The following is a 21,099-nucleotide window of genomic DNA, read 5'->3' as shown; positions in this document are numbered from 1 at the left end:
CAGACAAACATTCTAACAATATCACATGAATATCAAGTAGAAAATGTGGCCTCTTGAATGTTAAACAGAGTTTTCTATTATTTGACATAGTGACCTAGTATTTGACCTCGCCTAAGCCTATTTCAAACTTCACCTTAACTTCAGAAAGACAAACATTCTAACAAACTTTTATGAAATATGACCGTTTTAATCTTAGCCCAGTTTCAAGTTTGACCTATATTTCATAAAGACAATCTAACAAACTGTTAAGAAGGATGGTTAAAAAATGTGGCTTCTACATGGTTAACATGGCTTTTCAATGATCTAACCTTGTGACCTAGCTTTTAATCTCTAGTAACCTATTTTAGTAACATCTTAATGGTTAGTAGATAGAACCAAGCTCAGCAGATCATGTGAAACGTTGTCTAGTTCTAATGTGGCAGACTTCAAGATTGGCCAGATGTATACTAACATTCTTTTTCAGGGGAAAGAATTTTAATTCATACAGTTTTCCTTTGTTGAAAAGGGGCCACTTCAGCTCTGTAGGGAGGGCACAATACTAGCAATGTCAAGGTCACAAGTTTGACCCCAACAACCTCCACCCATACAGCGGGTCAAACATTCTACATGATAATCTAACAGTGAAACAAAGTCTCAGAAATAATTTCTTATCCATCTCAGACTCATTCTGGGAAGATCACGGTTCTTTAGAAAGAATAATTTAATGCTGGTATCAAAGCCATGAAAACCAGTAAGGTTAACTGAAACAATATAGAACATTGAGTAAAACAAAAATGTCTGCTAGTAAACATGTGTTTGAACACCAATAATTTGACACAAAATAATACAGACTGGTATACAGACAGGCAGACTGGTATACAGACAGGTTAGACAGGTATCACTTACCTCTCTCAGTATAACACAGACTGGTATCACTAACTTACCTCTCTCAGTATTACACAGACTGGTATAACTTACCTCTCTCAGTATTACACAGACTGGTATCACTTACCTCTCTCAGTATTACACAGACTGGTATCACTTACCTCTCTCAGTATAACTCAGACTGGTATCACTTACCTCTCTCAGTATAACACAGACTGGTATCACTAACTTACCTCTCTCAGTATAACACAGACTGGTATCACTAACTTACCTCTCTCAGTATTACACAGACTGGTATCACTTACCTCTCTCAGTATTACACAGACTGGTATCACTTACCTCTCTCAGTATTACACAGACTGGTATCACTTACCTCTCTCAGTATAACTCAGACTGGTATCACTTACCTCTCTCAGTATAACACAGACTGGTATCACTAACTTACCTCTCTCAGTATCACACAGACAGGTATCACTTACCTCTCTCAGTATAACACAGACTGGTATCACTAACTTACCTCTCTCAGTATTACACAGACTGGTATCACTTACCTCTCTCAGTATAACACAGACTGGTATCACTAACTTACCTCTCTCAGTATAACTCAGACTGGTATCACTAACTTACCTCTCTCAGTATTATACAGACAGGTATCACTTACCTCTCTCAGTATTATACAGACTGGTATCATCATAGAGCACATGTACACAGTATAGAGAAACCCTTCATCTTCAATATGCTGCTTTAACTGAAATCAACGACAAAATAATCAGTCATATTTGTTATACCATAAACATACTTGTATTCTAACATTATGAAAGTTTAACAAAACTTTTGTTCGAAAATTTGAGTACTTTATTATTTGATGAATTTAAATGAATTTAATTTAATGAATTTATTGAATGTTAACAAGTTAAGCACTGTACACTTAAACAAACTGTAGCTAACTTTCAAACAATGCATTTAAACAAGTTTATATTATTTAAATCATTTTTAACTTCATCACTGCTGGTTTTGTGGTAGAATTAAATTTTTACAACACTTAACTTAACAAAAATATTTTGGATTTCATCCCCACACAATTTCAATTTTACATACAAACTTAAATTTAGACGATTATTTAACGTCCGTATTTCATTCAGTCTACATGTAGTCTTCACAGTGTGGATCAATTTAGCATATCAAGTAAACAACTGGTAATGAATCATTTAGTTTGTTAGTCAACAAAACAGAATGACCACAATAACCATTTTTTCAAAGTTTCACAGCTGACACATGTATAACAACTTCAAGATACAAAACTGGCTAGCAGGTTAAGAGGGAAAAAGCTTTTCATAGTGCCATAGTGGGAAATCTTGACCTGGTCATGTCTTTCATGTTTTTTAATTAATGAACAAACACGACTTAAACAATTTTAGAGCAGGGTCATCCAGAACATCGGACCAACGATTTAAGAGATGGCAATCTGGAAGATTTTTCTATTTCTAGCTATAGCAGACATGTTTCCTAACAAACTGGAATAATATAAACGATCTTGGTTGACGTTCTACAAAGAATATTTCTGTGGCTGGCTGAACCAGCAGGTAAGCAGGAGTTATGTGGAGATGTTTTTGTTTTCAGCAACTATTCTTCTCGATTAAAGAGAATAATAAGAACACAGTAACCAAAGGGTCAACAAATGCTTATTTGCATGAAATCATTTCAAAATAAAACAAGCAGTTTAGGAAATATTGTTTAAAGATCTTCCTATTTTTAGGCTCCTCTGAGTAACCAAGTGGAACAGTTTGAACAAAACTGAAAGGTATTTAGGTTTCTTTGTCATGTCTAGGTTTTCTGTACCTTTAATAATTAGGTTTCTTTACCTTACTGAGGTATTTTTCAGAACAAAAATTCTGAAGAATTCCAAGACACACTACACATGGTGGCGTCTTTGAATCTCTGTCTCCCTGTAATATATATGTCCTTCTTTGACTAGCTTCACTTTCACCTTGATCAGAATGTACATCAACATCCTCCACACATTCATCAGTCTGTGTAAAATCATTGTCAGATTTCAGAATATTTTCCACTTCCTTTATATCAACAGAAGACTTCTTATCACCAGATTCCAATTCAGCATCTGAAACCTGTACATTTTTACTGTCTTCATTCACAACACCATCAAAATCACCAGAGTTCTCTGTATTATCTCCTTCAACTTTACTACCATTTATTTCTGCATTGACAGGCACAGGGGAAATTTTGCCATCTTCCTTTACTGTACCATGTTTATATTCTTTGACCATTTCTTCCATTTCCTGAAAAGTAGTAGATACATTTCAGTTTATTTCAGCAGATACAAACCTGTCAGACAGAGTTACCATTTTCGCTGTACTATAATTTTATCAATTTATTAAGTGATTTTATATTGGCTTTGTTACCTGGCCGAGGACTGAATTGTAATGGCAGAAGCTAATAATATTATGACTGTTAAAGGCTAAATACTAAATCCAAAATGAAATCACCTAATTATGGCTTATATAATTAATTAACCTTACAATATCTATTAAAAAAGTTTATCATATTTCAATATTCAATTGTGATGTGAACCATAAAAGTCAAAAGAAAGACATTTTTCTCTTTTTTATGATTCCTAAATGTCAAGATCAATTGAACATGACATATGCCGTTTTGTAGACAAGTCATAATTTTTTTCAAACAAGAAAAACTTAATCAGACTAACTTTAATGTTAAACTTTTTGCAGCCAAGGTCAAGTTGCAAACAGACACTAATGTACAACTACATGTAAGTAAACGCAATGCCTAGCAAAACTGCACACATAATCTGACATCATATTGTTGTTTGTATACACTGGTATAATCTGGAAAGTAGATCCCTCGGAAGCACCGAGAACAATGCAAACAGTGAAAACTGCAGACTCGGTTTGATTGAGTCTGTTCATGAGCAGTAATGGAAAATGCAACACTGCCCCCTAGCACCGGCTTAAACAGTATTCAATCTTCAAATCTGAATGAGCTGAAATCAATGAACCCGAAGGACCAGAAAATATAACAACACAGAGATGAAGTCGGGGCGGCTTTTTACGGCCACCGCACAGCACTTAACACCCGCTGTTGTGAAGTAAATATAATCTGGAAAGTAGATCCCTCAGAAGCACCGAGAACAATGCAAACAGTGAAAACTGCGGACTCAGTTTGATTGAGTCTATTCATGAGCAGTAATGGAAAATGCAACACTGCCGACGACCCCTAGCACCGGCTTAAGCAGTATTCAATCTTTTTACAGCCGCCATACAGCGCTTAACACCCGCTGTTGTGAAGTAAATATAATCTGGAAAGTAGATAAACCACACTGGCCCTTCTTGCAAATGTATAATCATAATTAAATCAATAAGTTTTAGTAATCCTTAACTTTCATAATCATATCCATGAGTATTATAAAGACTTACCAAAACAATACAGGCAAGAAAATCAATTATCAATTTTTTAACATGCCTAATATTAACAATGTCATATATATGAGCCACACCATGGGACACCAACATAGTTGGTTTGCGACCAGCATGGAACCAGACCAGCATCCGCGCAGGCTGGTCTGGATCCATGCTGGTCGCAAACCCACTATGTTGATTTTCTCATGGCGCGGCTCATATAAAGAAAACAAATGACAAAAAGCAGTACCTGTAGGTTTCCCTTGTAGAAATACATGTCTTTCAGTCCTAGGTATCGCAGGGTACATCGTGCACAACAACCACATGCTGACAATTCTGTAGCAATGTTCTTCAGCAAAGCAACATCAGATGTAAACAGTGACAATGCCATTCCAGAATGCTGAAATTTATTTCATTTTCAAAAGTTTAAAACTTTTTCATTTCTAAAGGCTGAAATTTATTTAATTCCTATCACTAAAACTTATTTCAATCCCAAAAGCCAAACTTGATCTTATTCCCAAAAGCTGAAATATATTTCATTCCCCAAAACTAAAATTTTATCTCATTTGCAAAAACAGAACTTTATTTCATCCCAAAAAGCCACACAGGAGATCATTTAAAAACAAGAGCTGTCACAGGAGACAGCGCGCTCAACTATTTCGATGCTGGATAGTGTAACTTTACTGGGCACATCTGAGGAAGCTGGAGCTGTCACTAGAGTGTTTAATGACTCCAGTAAGAAAGAAGATATTGAACAATAGCTTCAGTCTGTGTCAAAAGTATTAAGTAATAAGAGAGATAAAGAACATTAAATAAGTATATAATTTTAAGCAAAAAGTGGGATAATTCATGAAATATTGGCGCAAGAGTGATTTCTGCACCTTGTGTCATTTGATGCGGGTGACGATCTAGTATAACAACTTCAAGTTTCAATCAAATCCATTTAGTAATAACTGAAGTATAGTGAAAGAGAATCAAAATTAACCTGAAAGTTTCAGTAAAAGGGGGAGGGCATAATTCATGAAACATTGGTACCAGAGTTATGAACCTTGTGTCATATGATGTGGGTGATAAAGTGGAACAACTAGTTTAAGTTTGAATCAAATCCATTTAGTAATAAATGAGATAGAGTGAAAGTGCATCAAAACTTAAACCTGAAATTCTAAGTAAAAAGAGGGATAATTCATCAAATATTGGAGCAATAGTTATGGTCCTTGTGTCATATGATGTGAGATATGATGCTGAATAACTATTTTAAATTTGAATCAAATCCATTTAGTAATAACTGAGATATAGTGAAAGTGGATCAAAATTTTAACCTGAAATTATAAGTAAAAGGGGGCATAATTCAGGTAATATTGGTACCAGAGTTATGGACCTTGAATCAAATGATAAGGTGGAACATCTATTTTAAAGTTTGAATCAAATCCATCTAGTAATAACTGAGATAGAGTGAAAGTGCATAAAAAATTTAACCTGAAATTCTAAGCAAAAAGGGGGGATAATTCATGAAATACTAGTGCAAGAGTTATGGCCCTCGTGTCATATGATGTGAGTGATGATGTTGAATAACTATTTTAAGTTTGAATCAAATCCATTTAGAAAAACTGAGATAAAGAGTGAAAGTGCATGAAAACTTTAACCAGAAATTCTAAGTAAAAGGGGGGGGGGGCATAATTCATGAAACATTGGTACCAGAGTTATGGACCTTCTGTCATATGATGTGGGTGGTAAGGTGGAACAACTATTTTAAGTTTGAATCAAATCCATTCAGTAATAACTGAGATAGAATGAAAGTGCTTCAAAACTTTAACCTGAAATTCTAAGTAAAAAGGGGGGATAATTCATGAAATATTGGTGCGAGAGTTATGGCCCTTGTGCCATATGATGTGAGTGATGATGAGGAATAACTATTTTAAGTTTGAAACAAATCCATCAAGTAATTACAGAAAAAAAGTGAAAGTGCATCAAAACTTTAACCAGTGCGGATGCGGAAGGACGACGACGCCAGGTTGAGTAGGACAGCTCTCCATACTTCGTATAGTCGAGCAAAAACAATATCTGTCAATTATGCAGTTTGCCCAGGAAAAAACCAGAATTTTTATGCAAGTAAGTCAACAAGATATACATCATTTAATGTACTTGACAATAAGAAACAGAAAATGAACATGGTTGTTCAGTAAGGTGGTGACTATAATGCTGGAATGAACTGTGTTACAGAATATGGAGAGAACATTGTTCCATAAGGTGGTGACTATAATGCTGAAATGAACTGTATTACAGAATATGGAGAGAAACAGCCACCTATATACAAATACTAAAAGCTCACCATGAACAATGACAAAATTAAAGAACAACCTTTATTGTAAGATACACAGGTAGATATTAACAAACTTAAGCTTGAACAAACATTTCTTATAAAAATTCTGCAGTGTTGACTGTCAAACCAGAATGCAGAAAAATCAGTAAAATGTTTTAACCAATTGTGAATCTTCATATTATAATTTGCAAAAATATCAACATTAAAGCTCTCTATAAAAACAAGTAAGCAGTTTCTGACGTTAAGACAAAAATGGCTGAATATTCCAATACTTTTAGAATAGTATTTTACAGTTTGCCACATGGGCCACTTATTGCAGGTGAGATGCCTATCACACAAGGGTTATACATATTTGTTCCTCTTTTTTAACTCTGGGGAAACTATACCTTTTTGTTGTATTCAACAATAAGAACATATATATCATTCTTAACCAACTGTCAACACTTACTACATGCCCAGATAAAACTAACAGGATTTCAGACAGGTTAGATAACTATTTTTTTCACATTTTTCAAAAATTCAATGTCATGAATATTGACCGAAAATCACAACATAAGTGCATGCAGTCCTAACTTGGCTAAAATCATTAAGTTTCAGCCTGTTGTTTTGTAGTCGAACAAATCCGACATATACAGTTTGTTTTATACTGTGACGGTCAAACTGTAACTGTGGTGGCTGCAAAAGTCAGAAATTAAAAAGAAGCCTCTCAGCCACAGTAAGCTTGTCTAGTTGTTTTGATTTAAATTGTAATTTTAACATATTTCATAATTCATATTCTGAAAAATCTTTAAATTTTTGGACTGGTCGTATATTTAAAGAATCTGTAACAATATCAAAATCTTGTCGTGTTTATGGTCTGTTTGTGTAGCCTAAATTTAATCTTAAATGTCGCGAAAACATGTTATATTTTTATTCTTCTAAAAAAATATGAGACCTGCGACTGCGAAATTAATGGAAACTGGAAGTTTCCATATTAAATCAATCCCAGTGTATTGTAAGTTATTGTAAATTTAACAAGTAAATAGATACTTACATTTTAATAACAGTAGCGCAAATTTTAGAAGTCAAATTAGAGTTATTTCCCTTGCCGATCCGGTGTTGGAGCAAATTTCTCCCCGTTAGTTTTCCACGCGTCTCTGTGGTGGGAAAAATGAAAGTAAGTTGCAACGTGACGAACGACTATGTACAACGACACACGACATTTTAATATTTGAAGGTCTCATTGTCGCTTTAGGTTTTGGCAAAAAATGTTGCAGTAAAAACTGAGTGTTGTGTTATAATGTGCCACATATGTTGTGTGTCACGACTCGCGTTGATCTGTTGATTGTCGTGTGTCGCCCTAAGAATGTGACACACAAAATTCAACACGCCAGTGTACAATGACACTTGACATTATATCATGCAAAGGTTGTAGAATTGTCGACTGTCAGCTTAAATTTCTTAACCATGACACACAACATTCAATGCGACAACGAGCAATGGCACACGACAGTCTATCATGCAAATGTCTCGGCCTTCTCGATGTCGACATTATATGATAAATCCCGTTTTCCGGTATTCGCCACCAATAAGCAACAGTTCCCCATTTTACGATGTGGGGGGTATTGGCCATTACATAGTGGTAGTATTTAGTATTATCCTTTTTTCTAGGTTTAAACAAAGAAAATGTATAAAAAATTACTGCAGATTATCATACAACATTGTTGTAATTAAGATGTAGCTAAAATATCCCCAAAATTTGCTTAATTCTAAAATCTTATCTTTTATTTTAAACTGCCGCTTCCGAGGCTTGACACAGATGGTCTGAAATTATTCGCATTTTTCAGGGTAAACAATTTTTTCATGCAAAGATTTTGTTGCCGAGGGCGTAAAATAGTATTTTCATTGTAAGTAAATATGAATTTTCCTAAATCTTTATCTTCTGGCAAAAATAATCGCTAATATTGTACACGGTCTTTATATAGAGAACGGGATTTATCCTATAATGTCGATATGGTCAATTGTCGTGTGTCTACTGGTGTGCCAATGAATTAATCATTTTAAAGCGGTGTTGTGATAAATTTATTAGTTGTTTTCAACAATGACAGATGAAAATATAATAAGACATCTTTTCAATTCCGGCTATACATACAACATTTGACCTAAATTACCTGGTCATGCGATAATTCAGCGCATTGTTTAATAAAAAAAATTGTTTACAAAACATACACGTGTTGACAATTAAATGCAGTGTTAAAGACCTAACAGCGTCGCTGATTGGCCGAGTACAATCGCCTCTGGTGTAACTGTTAATTTGATTCACTTTAACACTTCTCGGGAAAATCTCACAAGTACCTGAAGTAGGCGGTCCTTGAATTATGTCATAAGTGGCGTGTATTCAATGTATATTAATTTACGTAAGCAATTATTGAGTGTAGATCAAAAGAAAAATTGGGAGACTTGAATATTGCTTTGAGGGTCTGAATTGGAATTTCGATCAAACATTAGAAAGCAGATGCTCAATTTTCATTTGTCCACGGACAAGCAAAATGCAAATAATTTGGTTGCCTGGGCCCGCAAATGTACCACTTGGGGCAACTTGGACAATTGATTTTGCCGGCCCTGCATTACCAGCCCATACCCATATTCATTTAATGGAAACTTTTTAAATATTCTTGTCAGAAAACACTGGCACTTTTTCAATATAATTTCACAGACATTTTCCTTACATAGCCGATGTATTAGCCATATATGCCAATTTGAAAACTGTTCATGCTTTGTAACTCAGGTGAGTGATCTAGGGCGATCGTGGCCCTCTTGGTGAAGGTTAGGGAACACCAATTGTTTTCCCATAGACTTCCATTATAACATGGCGTGTACGGCTTTCCACAAATCGAAACATGTATATCCAATTACATTTATTTCAAGAACTATCTTGGTGCCACCAAAATATCAGACGAAAAACATATTAATAATGATACTTTATTTTTAAAAGTAATTTTCGTGTGAATGAGATGACCCCCTGTTTACATAGTTGTCATGGCGGGAATATTCATTTGATGAAACTTTTTTCAATGCAAATTTGGTCAAAATGTATAATGAAATACTGTAAATGCAGAAAAAATATTCCATTTTGAAAAAAAATCACTTCTTGGGTTTGTTTACATGACTGACCAATCAGAACGCACAAACGCTACCTTATTCCTAGGCAGGGATCATCCTAGGTCAAAATTTTAGGGAGAAGTGACTTCTCCCTCTGCAAAATTTAAGGAGAAATCGAGGAATTTAAGGATAAGAATCGGTGTATTCAGTTTCCAGCCTATAATTATATATTTCCATTTTCTGTGGGTCTTGTTATTACTTATAAACACTAATTATTGAAGGATATTGATTATTGCATTATTATTTTCATGAATTTATAAATAAAGTATTCCCTTACAGAAGAAAAAGGCATGCTGCATACTCTTGCTGTGTACATACAGCGTATATGATGCGTACATGATGTGTACTGAAATCAAGGGCTTTAAACAGTATGCAGGATATACACCGCACATACACCGATAGTACGTTTGTAGTACACTTTTGACATGCAAATGAGCTCTGCCGCGTACTACTTGCTGCGTACATGCTGTGGACTACATAGTACACAGGATGTACGCTGGAGGAATTTAGTATGCGGGAAATAGTACACAGCATGTACGCGGCACATACACTTTTCACATGCAAATGAGCCTGCGGTGTACTACCCCTGCGGCGTACATGCTGTGTACTCTTGCGGCGTACATGCTGTGTACTCCTGCGGCGTACATGTGGTGTACTCCTGGCCCGAGTCCTGCGGCGCACATGCTGTGTACTCCTGCTGCATACATGATGTGTACTCTTGTGGCGAAACTGCTGTGATAATGTAAATTCCTTACCCCACCAACTTTGGTATGCAAATGCTGATCATTTGGACAGAAAAAAACGGAAAAAAGATAAGTGACATTCATCAATAAGTATTTACCCTTACCAAAATAATGTAGATTGATGTTATCAAATGAATTAGTATGCTTTTCTTCATCCATTTTTCAATGAAATGAATAAATTTTTGTAGCATGTAATTTGGTAAACATTTGAAGAAAATGGCGTAACTGCATCAAGGGGAAACAACTTTAATGCAACTAAATATAAGTGTTATGATTAATTATAGACGATGTGTGCGTAGTATGTATTTATTTTGATTAAAATCCATCTGAGAACAATCTAGGACTGAATTATATAAGCATTTATACACTTTAACGTCCGTAAAAAGTAGCGCACCAAAAAATTTTGGATTGATTTTTTCCAATGGGGCGAGTGCAATTAGCCAAAAACGTTCTGAAAATATACAAGCGGCAAATCCGATGAACAACTTTTTAATTTGGTGAGGCCTTAATTTAATGAGTTAACATAATGAGCATTAAAGCCTTTATAAAACATGATAGAATGGTGTTTTGCTTAAGAGTATTCAAATAACAGTGAGAGCTATTAATTCTTCTCATTCGGGCGCTGTTGAGGCATTATCTTGGTAATTATTTCATGTATTACAAAATGTAATGCAACAAAGTTCAAATAAGGCTTTTAATTATCCAAGTTAGAAAGCTCCAGGATTAATTCAAAATGAAAAAGAATATATTTTTACACTGCATGCAAGGTGCAGCTCAGAAATCACCAAGATGTAAGCTTCACAAATGAACATTGCAAATAGTTTGGCAAATGTTCATTGTTCAGAATACCGGTAATCTGAACTATTCTGTGCTATTAAGATAAATCAAGTTCTTGCTTAAAAATAAAAAATGTACAGATCCTTCCTGCATGAAGTGTACTTCAGACTTTTACCTAAAAAAATTCAAAGTATAAACACCAAAAGAAAATTAACAAGTCCCTCCCGCGTATATGAGGTTTACTTCAGACTTTAACTTATAAAAAAAAAACTAAGTATAAATGCCAAAAGAAATTGTACAAGTCTTTCCCGCGTATATGAAGTGTACTGCACAAATTTCAAAGTATCTGCGGTGTACATGCAGTGTACTATTTTCTTGTACAAGTCCCTCCTGCGTACATGCAGTGTACTCCTTAAATTTTCAGAGTCTGTGCTGCGTACTTGAAGTGTACTAGTGACCTCCTGCATACATGCTGTGTACTCGTCGAAATAGTACGCGGCATGTACGCGGCATGCGGTGTATGTAAAATGTACTCCTCTGGCGTACTACTGTGTTCGCGGCATATACACAGCAAATACGCAGCATGTACGCAACAGAGGCTTGCTTCTGTAAGGGTTAACTTAGCTATGAAAAAGTCGCCTTAAAATTTTTATCCGAAATTTAAATGTCCGAAACTCGTAAGTTTATCAGGTGCACGATCGAAACGCCGTGAAAATTTTCATTCATGTTTTTCGATTCTCGCGCTCAAATAATGCCCGATTCTTGCATCAAATTGTTCAGATTTATACATTTAATTGATATATTTATTAATCTTTTTGAAAATAGATATTGGCGATCTTTTTACTATAATTTTGTACGGCAATTCAGACGTCCGCGGAATTATATTTTTTTTTATCCACAGCGTCCGGGCAATTCATTTAGAAAATCTATAGAAATTGGCCGTATTTGAAATATTTTTTGAAGAAAGTTTTAATAAAATCAATAAATTATAATTATACTATTGATGCATAAGATCATGCACTCGTTAGGTATATCGGCTTTTTACATGCCGATTGAAAAGTTTCAAAATGGCGGCGGCTTACATTATTATTGATTAACACTGTTGGCTGAAGTTTGACAGGCGAGTAGGCGGGGTTGACTATGGATTTATCGGCAATTTAATCTAGAATATGCATCAAGTTTTACAACTTTAAATAAACAGATTACAACACTCAGAAAAACTCAGTGATTCGGATTTCACCTGCAGGCGATAATTAGGCGAAGTGGCCAACTTTACAGCGACGATATCGCTCAAATCGCCTTGTAGGATGATCCCTGCTAGGTATACACTTATCTCATTCCCAGTAAGTTCCCTGTACTTTTTAGCTCGATTATACGAAGTATAAGGAGAGCTATCCTACTCGCCCCGGCGTCTTTCCGCGTCCCCACCTTGGTTAAAGTTTTTTAACACTTTCTCTTTTTTCAACTTATCTCTGTAATTACTTGATGGATTTGATTCAGACTTGAAATACTTATTCCTCATCATCATCTACATCATTTGACATAAGGGCCATAACTCTGGCACCAATATTTCATGAATTATCCCCCCTTTTTACTTAGATTTTCAGGTTAAAGTTTTGATGCACTTTCACTCTATCTCTGTTATTACTGAATGGATTTGATTCAAACTTAAAATATTTGTTCAACATCATCGCCCACATCATATGACACAAGGTGCATAACTCTGGCACCATTTTTTCATGAATTATTCCCCCTTTTTACTTAGAATTTCAGGTTAAAGTTTTGGTGCACTTTCACTCTACCTCTGTAAAAACTGAATGGATTTGATTCAAACTTAAAATAGTTGTTCAGCATCATCACCTACATCATATGACACAAGATGCATAACTCGGCACAATTTTTCATGAATTATTCCCCTTTTTACTTAGAATTTCAGGTTAAAGTTTTATGCACTTTCACTCTATCTCTGTTATTACTGAATGGATCTGATTCAGACTTAAAATAGTTCTTCAACATCATCACCCACACCATATGATGCAAGGTGCATAACTCTGGGACCAATTTTTCATGAATTATTTCCCCTTTTTACTTGGAATTTTAGGTTAAAGTTTTGATGCACTTTCACTCTGTCTCTGTTATTACTGAATGGATTTGATTCAAACTTAAAATAGTTGTTCAGGCTATTGTGCAATATCTTCATCCACAGTTGGAGTCATTAAACACTCCAGTGGCACTCTAGTTTCCTCAGATGTGCCCAGTTTCACTATCCAGCATCAAAATAGTCGAGCGCGCTGTCTCCTGTGACAGCTCTTGTTTGAATTGGACTAGGGGTGAGCTGTTGTGATCACTCACGGTTGCCATCCATCCAAACTTTTCTTCAAAAGATAATTATCCCCTGAAACCATGAGATGGAAGGATGAAATTTAGCATTGATGTTCTTTAGGTGGTCTTCCAAAAATGTTCAAACAGTTCCTCCAGGTTGCATGTAGGGTTTTTCTACTCAATATCTTTAGGTTAATAGGTACACTTTGGTGTGTGCTTTTATCGAGACAAGGGTTGTGATCATATTTAGGGTCATTTAGATGAAGGTCACTGTTACTAATAATAGGAAAACAGTCTTTAATGAGGTATAGTTATGATATTGGCGTTTAGGTAGCTTTGATGGAGATAACAGTTGGCATTGCATTTGGAGCCACTTGGATCAAGGTCACTGTTACTAAGAATAGAAAAAATGGCTTTTACTTAAAGTCTTTAATTTGGATGCACCTGTTGTCACCAAGATTTCTGTGTAGATAGTGCTTACTGGGACAAAGGTTGGAATTACATTTGGGGTCAAGGTCAGTGTCATTGTTTCTAAATATAGCAAATGGTTTCATCTTCAGTTTGGGTAGACCTATTTTTGTCCCCAGACATGTTTTGGTGTGAAGACAGCTTCTATTGAAATAAAGGTTGGAAAGCACTGTAAAAAAAACTTAGAATTGTGATACACTCACAACAGATTGGTTGCTAGCATTATTACATGTACATTTGTATTCATATCAAAGTGTTAGTTCAGTTATCAAATGTTAAAAACTTGGTTTCCTGGGGTTGCCTTGATTTTTGTTTTTAATTTCTTACACTTCATTATGTAAAGCATTTTGAGTAGTTGATTGTTCCTTCCATCTGACAGCTCAATATCATAATGTTAGTAGATTAAAAAATAAATACCTACCTGTTTATGTGGGGAGCATGCTTTCTGGTCCTTTGGGATCATGGAGTCCATTCAACAAATGTGTAATAGAGTTCCGCTTAAGCTGGTGCTAGGGGGCGTGAGAGGTATTGCACGTTTCATTACCTCTCATGAACAGACTCAATCAAACCGAGTCTGCTATTATTCTTTTTGGTTGCATTCTTTGCTTCCAAAGGATCTTTTTACAGATTTTATTACATATTATTATCACTGAAAGTGGTTGCAGTCAGTCTGAAAAATGTTTTCAAATACACCGATGGGCCAACTTTAAAAAATTCAGAGAAAATTAAAAGTTTAGATAAAATGTGGTGTCCTAAAATGTGCCAGAAAACCAGGGAATGATTAGGTCTCATGTCTGGGACAAGTTATTTATAAAAATAATTTGAACCACTGTCTTACTCTTGCATGAGAGGTAACTTACAGGGTCTGAACATTTGGTTATGCTGTATCTGTGATTTCAGCAGTTATGAACGTTTTGATTTCATACCTCTTATTTTAATTTTCATATAAATGAGATATGAAACCAAAGTTTTAAGTCCTGTTTAGCTCCATATAACCAGTACTATGTTGGTGTGCTGTTAAACCAGGATCAACAGCAAACCATTGCTCGTTGAATTACATGTAGCTAGTCCCTTTATCCTGTACAAAATTAAGAACTTTTCATTAAAATTTAATGTAGTTCATAACCTTTTTGAACTGTCTTCAATCTGCATTTTCTTGTTGCTGAGGAAGTCATACTGATACTTGCATGTTGACAGATATATTTTTTTTGGTGAGGTTTAACATCACAACAACACATCTGCAGGTCACATGACGACTTTCAGGTGTTTGATGGTGGAGAAAGACCCCTCCTGGCATTATTTCATCATAGATGGGCACCTTGGATGGCTCTCTCACACAAAGAATTCTACGACCCAAGCAAGGCTTGAACCCACATTGAGGGGCTAGTGAATGGAAGTCAGTGAACTTAACCACTCAGCCACCAAAGCCCGATAGATAAATTGTATAACCTGTTTCATTACAGTGATTGATAACTTGATAAATTGTATAGCTTATACCTGTGTCATTACAGTTATTGGTAACTTGATAAATTGTACAGTATATACCTGTTTCATTACAGTGATTAGTAACATGATAAATTGTACAGTTTATACCTGTTTCATTACAGTGATTGGTAACTTGATAAATTGTACAGTATATACCTGTTTCCTTACAGTGATTGGTAACATAATACAGGATGGATGAAGAACAATCATGGGAAGGATGAGTGTAGAGTCTATGATCTGGAGTCACTATGGGAAGACTGTCATGATACTCCTTGTAATAACTGTCATTTTACAAGCTTATCACATGACTAAACTGATGAAACTGCATGAGAGAAATAAGGAAGAGACGGAGACAGGTGAAAGTTTGCACAAGAAACATATAAGGGAGGTCAATGCAGGTGATAGATTTACAGGTCAGCGTATGATTAAACGTGTCAGTTTGCTTGAATATGTTGAACAGATCGAGAAAGCTCATTTAATGGATTCCAGCGGAACATACATGATTATTGAAAATGTTGTGACTCCTGTGTCGGATGATAGTAATGAAACCCTCTCACTGTGTTCTCAGACAACTGCAGATCATTTGCATTATTTGAAAGATCTGACTGAAACTTGGCACGGACCAGTATCAGTAACAGTTTTCACACATGGTCATGAAACAGCATTTGCTCTGTATTCGATAGCATACATGCATACATGTTTTGAAAAAGTACAAACGTCAGTGAGATTTCATGTTGCATATCCAATATCACATCCTCCTATCAATTTAAAAACAGTCATAAATATGGAAATGCATTGTGATAATTTTGAAAGTTTAATTAACGAGAATAACATAAATTATGAAAATGAGATTGCCTATCCACATAATGTATTGCGCAATATTGCTGTGTCATCTGCATCAACTCCATATATATTAGTGATAGACATAGATATGATTCCTTCCCAAGATCTCAATGAAACTTTCTCGCAATTTATAAGCAGGCAGTCGATATCTGAAATAAAGGGAGATAAAAATAAGGTTGAACAGACAGTGTATGTTGTTCCTGCATTTGAATCTCAAGGTGATCATAAAACATTTGACAAACAGTCACTCTTAAAGCAATGGGACTTCCAAAATGTCCGTCCGTTTTATAAAAATGTTTGTTGGAAATGTCAAAAGGTGACTGACTATGATAAATGGCGAGGATTACCCAACTTGCCATTCTTGGATGTAGGGTATATATTGGAATGGGAAGATCCGTGGGAGCCATTCTACATTGCAAGGAGGAAGGATCTACCACCGTATGATGGGAGATTTAAACAGTATGGATTTAACAGAATAAGCCAGGTATTGTAAATAATGAAAGTCATGTGATTGCTCTTAGTCTAGGTTTAATAATTTTCTTATCACAGTAACATATATGAAATGTCTTAATTAACAGATGTAGAGATTTTGGTCAGTCGGTCTTTGCTAATTTACCTCTTAGCTGACTTTGCTAAATGAAGTATTGTACAGAATGAAAATTGCAGAGCCTTATATTTGTCAGAGGTTTATTGAGGAAAAATTTCATTTCAGCTTTGATATTTTCTCAATTTTACGCTAGTATTACATTAAGGACTATATATGTTAGACAAATATTAATTGTATAATAAAGGTAGGAGAAGGAGAACAACACGTATATTATTAAATATTAATTGTGCTGATTTTTGTGATTATATTCAGTCAAGAATCACTGGCTTATAATAATGGGCATTGATGGTCTCACTGGAGCAACTAATGGTCACATTTTATTGCCCTTATAACTTTCCATGTTTGGATCACTTTGAAACTATGGACAACTCAGCATTTTTAGCTCACCTGTCACAAAGTGACAAGGTGAGCTTTTGTGATCGCGCGGTGTCCGTCGTCCGAGCGTCCGTCCGTAAACTTTTGCTTGTGACCACTCTAGAGGTCACATTTTTCATGGGATCTTTATGAAAGTTGGTCAGAATGTTCATCTAGATGATATCTAGGTCAAGTTCAAAACTGGGTCACGTGCCATCAAAAACTAGGTCAGTAGGTCTAAAAATAGAAAAACCTTGTGACCTCTCTAGAGGCCATATATTTCACAAGATCTTCATGAAAATTAGTCAGAATGTTCACCTTGATGATATCTAGGTCAAGTTCGAAACTGGGTCATGTGCCGTCAAAAACTAGGTCAGTAGGTCTTAAATTAGAAAAACCTTGTGACCTCTCTACAGGCCACATATATCACAAGATCTTCATGAAAATTGGTCAGAACATTCACCTTGATGATATCTAGGTCAAGTTCGAAACTGGGTCACGTGCCATCAAAAACTAGGTCAGTAGGTCAAATAATAGAAAAACCTTGTGACCTCTCTAAAGGCCAAATTTTTCATGGGATCTGTATGAAAGTTGGTCTGAATGTTCATCTTGATGATATCTAGTTCAAGTTCGAAACTGGGTCACGTGCGGTCAAAAACTAGGTCAGTAGGTCTAAAAATAGAAAAACCTTGTGACCTCTCTAGAGGCCATAATTTTCATGAGATCTTCATGAAAATTAGTTAGAATGTTCACCTTGATGATATCTAGGTCAAGTTCAAAAGTGGGTCACATGCCATCAAAAACTAGGTCAGTAGGTCAAATAATAGAAAAACCTTGTGACATCTCTAGAGGCCATATTTTTCATCGGATCTGTATGAAAGTTGGTCTGAATGTTCATCTTGATGATATCTAGGTCAAGTTCGAAAGTGGGTCACGTGCCATCAAAAACTAGGTCAGTAGGTCAAATAATAGAAAAACCTTGTGACATCTCTAAAGGCCATATTTTTCATGGGATCTTTATGAAAGTTGGTCTGAATGTTCATCTTGATGATATCTAGGTCAAGTTCAAAACAGGGTCATGTGCGGTCAAAAACTAGGTCAGTAGGTCTAAAAATAGAAAAACCTTGTGACCTCTCTAGAGGCCATACTTGTGAATGGATCTCCATAAAAATTGTCAGAATGTTCACCTTGATGATATCTAGATCAAGTTTGAAACTGGGTCACGTGCCTTAAAAACTAGGTCAGTAGGTCAAATAATAAAAAAAACCTTGTGACCTCTCTACAGGCCATACTTTTCATGGAATCTGTATGAAAGTTGGTCTGAATGTTCATCTTGATGATATGTAGGTCAGGTTTGAAACTGGGTCAACTGCGGTCAAAAACTAGGTCAGTAGGTCTAAAATTATTCAAATCTTTTGACCTCTCTAGAGGCCATATTTTTCAATGGATCTTCATGAAAATTGATCTGAATGTTCACCTTGATGATATCTACATGTAGGTCAGTTTCGAAACTGGGTCACATGCGGTCAAAAACTAGGCCAGTAGGTATAAAAATAGAAAAACCTTGTGACCTCTCTAGAGGCCATATTTTTCATGAGATCTTCATGAAAATTAGTGAGAATGTTCACCTTGATGATATCTAGATAAAGTTCAAAACAGGGTCACGTACCTTCGAAAACTAGGTCAATAGGTCAAATAATAGAAAACCTTGTGACCTTTCTAGAGACCATATTTTTCAATGGACCTTCATGAAAATTGGTCAGAATTTTTATCTTGATAATACCTAGGTCAAGTTCAAAACTGGGTCACATGAGCTCAAAAACTAGGTCACTATGTCAAATAATAGAAAAAACGACGTCATACTCAAAACTGGGTCATGTGGGAAGAGGTGAGCGATTCCTCTTGTTAGAATTTTGAGGAGATGATGTTTTACTGTTAAAGAAAAAAGGGACAGTTGTTGTTTGTAATAAATGTTGGATCTGATAAATAGTTTGACATATTATTATATGACCTCATATATAAAACACCTGTGATATATGACTAGTCTATATTCTACACAAATTTACTGTCTTAATAAAAAATAAATTCTGGTGTCATATAATAATAAATGGCTTCCCTGTTAGTAACTGAAACTTGTAGCTCTTGATGTTTTAGACCTCGGGCAGTTATTTTAAATAATGAATGGCAATAAGTGTATACATCTTGTTTTAATATTTTATATTGGTATCATATTACATAAATCTGAATACATGTATACAGAATTCATTTTGACATTACAGTTGGATAAAATTTGAAATACTTGCCATTGACTGGAACATGAATAATGAGTTAACAATGACATTTCAGGTTTGTGAACTGCATATTGCTGGGTACCAGTTTGCTGTGTTGAATAATGCATTCTTGGTGCACAGAGGATTTAAGGAACCAGCCAGTTTCCATGCAAAGAAAGATGCAGAGAATAGCAGAAATAGAGAATTGTTTCGAACTTTCAAAGAAAATCTTAAAGAACGTTATCCCAAGTCTACCAGGCAGTGTTGAATATCCAAAGTCGAAGTCGACGAGACATTACCATAAATCAGTGTTGAATATGTATATTAATCAGCCTCTACAGAGCAAATGGACAGCTGTAAATAGTTTGTAACAAAGAAACTGCTGCTGTGTCAAGGATGATGTGTTAAGAAAATATGTCCGATTGGGAAGAAAATTTCATCCATTGTTGTCAGCTGTTGGTCCTAAACAAAGGTTGTATTGTAATTTCTAGTCATTGACTGCTAATTTATTTACATATGCACAGTGTTGCTGAAATATTTGGTAATAGTTAGTATTTATTAGTAAGCATTTATCAAATTAAATTGGTTTGGTGCAGCGCAGCCGCGCAACCAGTTTTATTTGATAAATGGTTACTATTGAATAACCTGTTTAGTGTTTGAAATTATTTTTTGTTTACAGATTTAAACTCAGCCGACAGTATGTGACTTACTGGATTAATAAACGAATGGCAGTTACTTGCAGAGAACAGGTTTGTACTGGTACAGAATCCAGGAACACTGGTTAGGTTAACTGCCCGCCATTACATGACTGAAATACTGTTGAAAAACGACGTTAAACCCAAAACAAAACAAAATAATAAACAAATGGAAGTAAAAATTGATTTACCAAAATAGATATCACGGTACTTTGAAAAATACTGCAGTGCCATTGGACAAAAAATAATTTCAAACACTAATGTGTATCGGAGAACTCCTCAGGTATTTTTTAGTGTAATTTTACTTCTCATAATTAAAATTTCTAGTTTTTTTGGTACTACCTTTTTTAAAAAATCCTATGGAACTACTTAAGTCTATGCAATCTTTTTTTTTTTATTTGGTAAATTCTAGCTTAAGTTTATGAGTTTAAATATAGATCCTTGAAATGCTGAAATTTCTGTTCCTGCTAGAGACTAACATAATCAGTACTAGTATCAAGGAAAATGTTTCAGTGAATTCTCAAAATAATAGAGTGTCACAGTGAAAAATGTCAAATACATTTTTCGTCTGTAAGAAACTATAAAATGAATAAATTTAGTCAAAACAAAAAAGGAAATTTGTTTGTTTAACATGTGTAGTAAGATCAAAATATCTTTCACTCATGAACACGGTATCTTACAGTTTCACCTATGACTGCCACTCATGGAAATTTTGCATCAGTATTCTGGTGTTCTCTTGTGAAAGATATTTCAATCTTGCACTGAAACAAACAAATATC

At 35.1% G+C, this 21,099-nt stretch overlaps 2 protein-coding genes across 2 annotated transcripts in view; one reads left to right on the top strand and one right to left on the bottom strand.

Annotated features, from left to right (window-relative positions):
* LOC123544158 (tRNA pseudouridine synthase Pus10-like) overlaps nt 1–7,727 on the bottom strand; it is a 51,611-nt gene extending 43,884 nt beyond the window's left edge. The window contains exons 1-4 of the mRNA XM_045330221.2: nt 7,649–7,727; nt 4,546–4,695; nt 2,727–3,161; nt 1,526–1,612 (exon numbers count right to left, since the gene is read on the bottom strand). Coding sequence (XP_045186156.2) covers nt 1,526–1,612; nt 2,727–3,161; nt 4,546–4,686 — 663 coding nt within the window. The 5' untranslated portion in view covers nt 4,687–4,695; nt 7,649–7,727. The remainder of the gene's footprint in view (nt 1–1,525; nt 1,613–2,726; nt 3,162–4,545; nt 4,696–7,648) is intronic.
* LOC123544167 (beta-1,4-glucuronyltransferase 1-like) lies at nt 7,721–20,850 on the top strand. The gene is made up of 3 exons (XM_045330230.2): nt 7,721–7,771; nt 15,722–16,878; nt 19,702–20,850. Exons 2-3 carry the CDS (start codon nt 15,760–15,762, stop codon nt 19,891–19,893), a joined length of 1,311 nt encoding a protein of 436 aa, XP_045186165.2. The 5' UTR covers nt 7,721–7,771; nt 15,722–15,759; the 3' UTR covers nt 19,894–20,850.
* Nucleotides 20,851–21,099: the final 249 nt, after the last annotated feature.

This window comes from Mercenaria mercenaria, chromosome 1 (assembly GCF_021730395.1).
Source record: "Mercenaria mercenaria strain notata chromosome 1, MADL_Memer_1, whole genome shotgun sequence".
Lineage (NCBI taxonomy): Eukaryota > Metazoa > Mollusca > Bivalvia > Venerida > Veneridae > Mercenaria > Mercenaria mercenaria.
This window is presented reverse-complemented; position numbering and strand designations above follow the sequence as displayed.

Excerpts from the sequence above, each read along its gene's own strand:
- LOC123544167 (XM_045330230.2), top strand. The coding sequence starts at position 15,760 with ATGGGAAGGATGAGTGTAGAGTCTATGATCTGGAGTCACTATGGGAAG. Across the intron at positions 16,879-19,701 it reads GATTTAACAGAATAAGCCAG|GTTTGTGAACTGCATATTGC; the intron begins GTATTGTAAATA and ends ATGACATTTCAG.